Source organism: Carcharhinus amblyrhynchos, chromosome 23 (genome assembly GCF_965287045.1).
Source record: "Carcharhinus amblyrhynchos chromosome 23, sCarAmb.v2.hapA, whole genome shotgun sequence".
Taxonomy (NCBI): Eukaryota; Metazoa; Chordata; class Chondrichthyes; order Carcharhiniformes; family Carcharhinidae; genus Carcharhinus; species Carcharhinus amblyrhynchos.
In genome coordinates, this window is record NC_137346.1 from 35,272,005 (window position 1) to 35,281,161 (window position 9,157).

Sequence of the window (9,157 nt, forward strand, 5' to 3'; positions counted from 1 at the left end):
CACCTCACTCGCAGCCGGGATTCTCCCACCTCACTCGCAGCCGGGATTCTCCCACCTCACTCGCAGCCGGGATTCTCCCACCTCACTCACAGCCGGGATTCTCCCACCTCACTCACAGCCGGGATTCTCCCACCTCACTCACAGCCGGGATTCTCCCACCCCATCCACGGCCAGGATTCTCCCACCTCACTCGCAGCCGGGATTCTCCCACCTCACGCAGCCGGGATTCTCCCACCCCATCCACGGTCAGGATTCTCCCACCTCACTCACAGCCGGGATTCTCCCACCCCATCCACGGTCAGGATTCTCCCACCTCACTCGCAGCCGGGATTCTCCCACCTCGCCCGCGACCAGGATTCTCCCACACCATCCATGGTCAGGATTCTCCCACCTCACTCGCGACCAGGATTCTCCCACCCTGCCCACGGCCAGGATTCTCCCAACTCACTCGCAGCCGGGATTCTCCCACCCTGCCCACGGCCAGGATTCTCCCACCCTGCCCACGGCCAGGATTCTCTGTTTCCGCTGCAGTGAACGGGGATTTCGCGAAACAATCTTTAGTTTTTAATATAAAGAAAAATCTCTCAGTGTGAAAATTGGAAAGCTCTTTAAGTAGGATTTGAATGTCTTCAGAGTGATGGATTTTCCTGTCTAAATATTTATTCACAGTGTCACCTTTTTTGCATCTTCTCTGGGCTGAAGTGAATCCATTTGGTTTGAGAGCTGCCACTCAGTGTAGGTCAGGAAGTGTGGTGCAGAAATAAAAGTGGACACAGTTTATAAAAAAGAAACCCAAAAATATATATTTGCATTTAAACTATCATGAACATATACAAAAACGATATTCTATTGTTTGTCTTACCATAAATTAATACATCTACAATCATCGAGGAGACAATGTGAACTACAGACTGTACAAACTAATTGTACAGCCTTTTGCACAGGGTTCAGCTAAGACACACAAAGATCCTGGAAATGGAAATAAAAGAAGACACACTTGTCCCAAAAGCTACTGTCACCAAACCACATCCACCCTCATCCATCACTTCAACTTCTTTCCAATTTCCCTTTGTCTTCACTGAATGATCAGACTCGAGCTGCTTCAGTGCCGGGGGTGGTGGCTGGGTGGATTCTGGGGGGGAGGTGGGGGTGGGGGGTACTGATGAACACTAGATAAGATCCCAATTGCAGTGCAACAGGGCACAAGGAGCGGACAGTGGCAGGGGGCGACTAGGCATTTTTTAAGATAACCTCAAATTCCCTAATCAAGTTTTGACTGAAGTGCTCGTTAGGAACAAATCCAAGAAAATGAGGTAGGAACATTGTTTGAGTTCCAATATTTGACCCACTGTTGACTAAGGTCATGAATTCAGTTTAATAACTCTTGTCGTTTAAAAAGTGGAGATCAACAAATGGCTATTTAAAAAAAACAAGCTGAGAGCCAATTTTTCCAAGCATTGTACCCCAATATGTTGGTTTAACACTCCCCAACGACAGCACCTCTGACAATGCAGCACCCCCTCCATACTGCACTGCAGTGTTAGCCTGCATTGTGTTAAGGTCCTGGAGTGGGATCTGACGCCACAAACAAGCATGATACCAAGACAGCCAGTCTAAAACTTGGCACCTGGCAAAGCATGGATCATATGGTTCCAATTACCTGCCCCGCAAAGCAGTACACTGAGGCATCCCACACACACAAACCGTTCAGACAATCTTCCTCCTACTCAATGTTTGAAAGTGTCATGTGTTTCCCTAAGGTATCCAGATTATCAGCTTAACATGGAGTCTGGCTATAAGCAACATCTTCAAGGTAGAATCCCTGTGAAAATATTGTACTTGGTGTAGAACTTTCCTTTCGCGATTGAGCAGCTGAAAATGAATAATAAACACTCTACTTTGGAATGGAGGGAGAACGTTAGTGGCAACCTCTCAGATCAATGTTAAAAATTAAATGTTGCCGGTAAACTTCATTCTCAACCTACTGTCATGACTTTCTCATAACTCGCACTCCAGCCTCACCCAGGAGAGGCTGTCACTGACAAAATTCCACCAGGATTTCAATCTGGCAGAGGAATATTAAAAGAATGTGGAATTCAATGTTCTTAAGACATTTTCTCCTGAAGGTGCTGTCCTCCTTTGGTTCAGGCTCACTGGTACTGGCTGCCTTTCTGGTACATTGTTCAAATTACTGCTCTTCATGTGTGAGTCTAAACAATGAAGGGCCATGAGGTTATTCAACCAAGGGAGCATCACCCCAGAGCCCCAATTTATTGTCCCAGATGTAGGCATGCACACACTTTCCAGTTCTTACACCAGTCAGCAAGCAGAAGTGGAAATGCTGTTTGATTTATTGCCCCTGAGCCATGGGGTGCTGAGGGCAATTTAGTGTTCTAATCCCCCCATAGCCCCAGCACATACTGATCTACTCATTAATTCATTCAATATTCAGTGAGAAAATGTGAAGAAGCATAAATCTATTGCTAATTATAGCCCTGTATGTTCTGAGCTCTGGGTGCTTTATTTGGGAATACCACTTTGGAAGATCATTCCAAAAAGAACAGCAAATCCCCTGTGGCATTGCTCGTGGTACATCAGGATTTCACACTGGTTATTGCACAAGGCATGATTCTGTTGCTGCCGAGGGTGGACTGGATGCAATCTAGCTCATCCTGTTAAAGCAGTGGTCTAATCGTTCCATTATTATCTGGTCAATTATAGGTTGTATATGTTTCAGGACAACCTGAGGCTTTTTATTAATTGCAGGGTGTTTTCTTTTACTGGACAACTCCCTCTGCACATTGCAAATGACTGCATTTTGTAATATAGTGTAGCAGTATAACATTTCCCCAGCTTTCATATACAAGTGAATTTCCAGCTTTGTAATTGGGATCTTATCGACAAAGTGTGATGAGGAAGATGTGACTGGGAAAGTGTTACAGGAGTTAAGTACAATGCACGCACACTACAGAGAGATTGCTGGTAAATACATGACCAATAATGAAACTTTACTCCCAAAGCCAGTGCATAGATTCCCAATCTCTTTTAGTTCCCTTATTCTTTATAACTTTCACTGCGTTGGTGCATCTGCTGTGCTGACAAGACTTCCCAGTAAATTGGTAATCTGATATATTCACCATCATTTCTGGTGCAGATATCAAACTTGTCATATCTTCAAAACAGGAGAAGGGCCCTCAACAGGATTCGGGAAAAGTTTAACTGATGATTTTTGGTAATTAAAGTGAGCAGTGACAAAGTATGGGTTATTTCAAAGGGCAGTGTTGACACATTGGGTTATTAAAGGGTCATCACCATCAAACATTGGGAATGGGGGGATTTCAAACAGGCTGGGGCAGAAATGAAAACCCTCAGACCTTCGGTGTGAGTTGATGCTAAGGATAGGTTTGGGCTATACTTGATACCATATCTGGTGCTATGGGGACTTGCATCATGTGGCCTTTGGAGTTAGATATTCAAGGAAAAATATCAACAATGGTGGAAGCCATCAGTGATGTCTACCTCCCCTCTGAATCCCAAACTCAAACCCTCTGAATCTCTTGTAAGGAGCTTTACTGGGGGAAGTTTTGAACCAGCAGAGCATTCTGAGGCTCGGTGTGATCTCCAAGATAAGATGCATTGACACTCTCAAACAATCTGACAACAACCCCCTCCCCCACCCACTCCTCCAGCTTGCCTGTGCACCTTGCTGCCCTTCAGCACAGGGACAGGAGGGAGAGCTGGTCAGTCAATTCAAAATCACCACCAGAAAAATTGACAAGTGGCGTACAATGCAGATTAACAACTGTAAAAGAAATCACAAGTTGCAATGAGACATCAACACATACAATAGCAGAAAGGGATGGGAGTTCTCACTCTCCCATTTCCTTCAAAAGGAATTATATTGCACAATAGGAAAGTTTGGGGGGGTGCGGTTGTGGTGGGTTGGGGTATAACTTAAGGCCGATAATTCCACCACTCCATTTTCCAAGTAATGACCCCCGCTGTGGAGAGGGCATTGTCCGTTCTGAGGGGCCACTCTCACCCCTCCCCCCTGCCTCTCAGGTTAGTGTGGGAAGGCCTGTGTTTTATCCACTCTGTGACAAGCTCTCCTGGCATCAGTACCTGATGATTATCCTGCTGAAAAATGGCTGTCCAGTAACTTAGATGAACTGTTACAACATCGCAATGATTCATCCCTCACTAACATAAAGGAGGATCCTCATGATAACCCTTTACTGACAAGAATTTAACTGACAAATATGCTCAGGAACTGAAACTACACCTGTTGATTTGGTGGCAAGAGTGGCTGGGAATGCTTTTTGAAAAATGATAAATGTGACGAGACTGGAACTTAGGGTGAAATGCAGCATATAAAGAGAGTTTCTGATTATTTTTGGGATCTGTGATTTTAAAGTGAATTCTCTGTGATTCTTCACTCCATCTCCCTGATGCTGCTAAAGTATGATCTCATGGTGGTTGGTCATCCTTTTCCAAGGAATGGCAAGATACTTGACTCTGAAGGGCACTGAAACTGAAACCGCTGGCATCTTCACCCATATTTTCCAGTGTGGCTGGCCGAATACCAAGCTGGTTGCTGGCAAGGTTCACCCTGTCTAACCTCAAACCAACTGAGAAATGCTGTTCCCATGAACTGACGATATAAGGACCAGGGGGACACAGATTTAGGGTTTGGTGGAGGGGAATGTGAGGAAGGACTATTTTACACAGCAAATGGCAATGACCTGAAACTCGCTGCTGAAGAGGAAGCGGAAGCAGAAATGATCCATGATTTCAAGAGGAAAATGGATGAGAACATGAAGGAAATATATTGTGCAGGAATGAGGGGACACGTCAAGGGGAATGGGAGTGACTGGGTTGCTTCATAGCGAGCCAGTGTACAACTGATGGGCCAAATGACTGCATTGTGTGCTGTAGTGACTCTAATTCATAACTCTTCCTTTTGATCAGCTAAGTGAATTTAGATAAGGAATCAAACTTGGGGCAGCTTCTCACCTCTCCCAATGCCCAATTCTGGGTGGCTCAGAACAGAGACAATGAATTGTAATGAGGGAACATCAGGGCAAAAGGTGGAGGTAATTGGTGAAGGCAGTGTGAGGCATAACACAATACAGAAAAATCTCCCTTTATTACTCACCACCTAAACATCCCTGCCCCGTGACCTATTGTACAATTTTACTGTTCCACATTGCTATTGGGAAAGAAACGTAAGAAGACTTCAATAAAAGAATCAGTAGATAAGGGACCTTCAGTAGTTACAGGACTGTGTGCTAATCCAGAATCTGCATTACCTGTACTCGGCAGAGACATTTTAACAGATCACTAATTGACCAAGATTATTCATGGGATACTTAGTGTCAGTATTGTTTCCCTACACTTTAAGACTAGTTTTACTTTCTTCACCTGATAGGGTTAAATATTTTTCTAAAAGAAATATTCTGGGACAGAAACTGAGAAATAAAAAGTCCTTTGTGCTGAAATGCGAATTACAAGTTAGAAATGTTTTTGTTGGAAGAATGAAGTGTTTATATGGAAAGTATTAAATGTAAGGGAAAGAAACATTTGAAATTGGTGTGAGTGTAGCCTGCAGAACCAAATAAGCCTCAGTAAAAAGATCATACGGTTCTCGAATGAGTTGAGGATTTTGTTTTGCTAACTTACTGTCCTCCTCCCCAGAGGGAACCAATTGACCCCGTGGTGCCTGTTTCCACAGGTAGTGCTGCCTTGAGTGAGCCCCCTACCAGTCCACTGGACAAATGGCCGTTCCTTAGGATCGACTCACCCTCATCCACCCGCCTCTCCCCACCGCTGACAGTAAAAGAGAGGCATCAACATCTGCTCTTATACAACTGCTGCACTTCTACCAGAGTAACTGAATAGCAGTGAAAAATACCGAGGGCTTGTGTCCACATTTACAGGGGTGCTGAGGCCAACTGTGTGCCCTTGCCCAATTGCCCGACAGCACAGATCAAGAATTAACCCCAGGACCTGCTGCTCCTCGTTGCCTTAAATTGCCCTGTATGGACCTTTCAGTTTGATCAAAGAAACTCTTGTGGCAAAACACCAGGGATTTTTCTTTAGAAAAGTATCTTTGGGAATGACTGAGAAATTATTGTAAAAATGTATTTAAGATTAAAAAGTAACTTTTAAAAACATTATCAATATTTAGTATTTTTCATTACACGCTTTGATACTGTACACCCCGCAATTTGACAATAAAGCTTTGAAAATGAGACGGTCCCAAGCTGCATGATTGCAAAGAGGGATTGATAACATTTTCCCTTCTACAGGCTTGGCACGGTGACATTCAGAAGCACTCGGCGTTTGGGGGGGAGGGAGGAAAAAATCCAGTTTCAGCTCAAAATGAATGAAAACTCTTCCAGCCGTTCTGATCTAAGCGGTGTATGGCTCAGTCTTAGTGATGTTAGAAAGAGATCATCCACTCTCTGGAAGATTGCTCTCCCCCAGTAACCTACATGACAATAGGTCTTAGGATGGGCATTATCTTAAACCTTTACGTGGATTTTACAGGAATTCCTAATCAATCCTATAGGTTAAGAGACTTCAGTAATGTGACTATCTGAACTAGTAAATCTTGTGGCCAAAGGGCTGGTCCCTGAGCCTTGTACTGGGTTCTGAGCACACACTGGCTTGACTGTTCTGCTGCCCCTTTGTTTTACCTGGTCTTAGTTACACATGGGTCGGATTGTCCAGGTAAGGGTCTGTTTTGTTCATGTGGACCATAACAGAAGGTGCCTTGTAGTGGCAGTGGCTGGCAGAGCAATTGACCCCAGTGCATGGTTTCCCTCGAGTCCTCACCGATAGCTTTCTGCTGCACAAACTCTGCCACGTCTGAAGGGTCTTGGAGCTCCAGACCCATATCCCACTGGTGATCCCCACCACCAAGGACATGAAGATCTTTAGCATGAAGACAGCCACAGTTGGCACTGAGGTGTCCAAAGTGCAGTCCAGAATCCTTCTCCCTGGATAGGCAAGGCAAGGCAGCTCAGAGGCCAGCACTTTCCAATAATCCATGTTCAACCTTTCGTAGAAATAGCAGACAATGACACAAGTGGCTGGGACGGTGTAAAGGATGGAGAAGACCCCGATCTTCACCATCAACTTCTCCAACTTCTCCGTGTTGGTGCCCCCAGTCTTCATGATCCTGCGGATGTGAAACAGAGCCACAAAGCCGGTCAGGATGAAGGAGGTCCCTATCACCAAATAACAGGACAGAGGAATAAGCACAAAGCCAGTCAGAGCATTCACGTCCATGCTGCCCACATAACATAGCCCAGTCAACTCATCACCTGCTACCTTCCTCATAGTCAGGATAATGATGGTCTTCATGGCTGGAACCCCCCAGGCAGCCATGTGGAAATAGCTGCTGTGGGCTTCAATGGCCTCGTGGCCCCACTTCTTGCCTGCGGCCAAGAACCAGGTTAAGGTCAGGATGACCCACCACAGGGAGCTGGCCATGCCAAAATAGTAGAGGATGAGGAAGACGATGGTGCAGCCTGTACTCTCCAAGCCTTCCTGGATGACATATAACTCTCCATTTTCCCGGTCACAGGCAATGTTTTCAGCCCCAGCTACTGAGCGAATGATGAAGGCCACCGAGTAGACATTGTAACACATGGACAGGAAGATGATGGGTCTCTCTGGGTACTGGAAACGGTGAGGATCCAGCAGGAAGGTTAGCACAGTGAAGGCAGTGGAGACAAAGCAGAGCGTGGACCACACGGCCATCCAGATGAAGGCAAAGTCTTTGTCCCCCTTGGACCAGTAGACATCCACCCCTGGGGAGCACTTGGGGGCACAGCTCAGGCTCTTCTCCACATACTGGAACTTGTCAGGGTTGGCACAGGAGCCAAGCGGCCCTGGGTTCCTGCCATCAGCTGCCCCAGGCAGCCTGGCTCTGGGTGCTACGGGCAGCATGCCCTGTCCTCTCTGCGGCTCGCCAGTCGCATTCTCAGGGGCTTCCATGCACAGGGCGTTGGGGTCGTTCCTGGTGGGCAGTTTGCTGCAGTCCAGAGACTCAGGCCAGCCAAAGTTGAACTGTGCCATGATGGGGGCACAGCGCTGGCGGGCTTGTTCACACATGGGTCTGCAGGCTGGGATGGAGGTGGACACTTGGTCAGTGCACATGGGGGCATAGAGGGAGCAGAGGAAGAGGCGGAGGTGGATGTGACAGCCGTATTCCACCAGCGGGGCAAACTCATGCAGTTTGATGGCAGCCTCCCGTTGGTTCTGGTGCCCCATGTAGTTGGGCATTCGGGTCATGTTGTAGCCGATCCCTAGGCACATGGGGATCTCGATCGGCTCGCACTTGGCCTCTCTGCCCCTCTCGTGGTCGATCGAGCCGATCCCCCGGCAGATCCCCAGCACCATGGATTGGCAGAGGAGGACCAGGGAGATCCGGCGAAGGAAGCGCCCCATTCTTGCAGCGGGGTAGAGTCTCACCCTGACATCTCCCCCTGGGCAGCAGCAGCAAGCGGGCAAGCTCAGCAATCCCAGTCCCAGCAGAGTTTGTCAAAGTTTCCAGAGCAGATTCCGCAATGCTGGTTTGGAAGCTCCAGAGCGCTGCTCCGGCTCCGCAATGGCTCTGCAGTTTCCCCTGCTGTTGTTTCTCACTCTCTCACAGGGAGACTGTCCCCACTCCTCCACTCTGGCTCTTTGTTGGACAGTAGCTGTCTCTCGGCAGTCCCAGGGAGTCTGATCAGCACTCACACACACAGGGGAGGCTTTAACACTGGATGCTCACTCCCCTCCTGACTGCAGGCACTCAGCACAAACCCATCCTGCCTACAGCACCACGGGGGGAGGTGGGTAGAGGGGGGAGTGGGAGGGAGCTGCCACCCCAGTGCCCCACCCCTCACCATCCCCCATTGGCTCCCACTCTCACCTCCCCCCCCACCCCGGATATCATTGGCCAGCCCCTCTGCCACTCAGGCAGGAAGGGCGGGGCTGTCAGCTATATGTTGAGCAGATAGTCACAGACTGAGCTGCAGACTCTCTCTCCCACTTAGTGTCACCCCCTATTGTCGGTGCAAGCTTCAAACCAGCAAGGGGGGGGGGGTGTGGGAGGTGGAGGATGTATGCTACACAGCCCATAATTCACCCAAAATGTTGGCAATGT

General features: G+C 47.6%; 1 protein-coding gene across 1 annotated transcript; it reads right to left on the reverse strand.

Annotated features, from left to right (window-relative positions):
- Positions 1-6,219: 6,219 nt before the first annotated feature.
- Positions 6,220-8,424, reverse strand: fzd9b (frizzled class receptor 9b). Its single transcript, XM_080210377.1, has one exon. The coding sequence runs from the start codon at positions 8,407-8,409 to the stop codon at positions 6,709-6,711; it is 1,701 nt and encodes a 566-aa protein (XP_080066503.1). The 5' UTR covers positions 8,410-8,424; the 3' UTR covers positions 6,220-6,708.
- Positions 8,425-9,157: the final 733 nt, after the last annotated feature.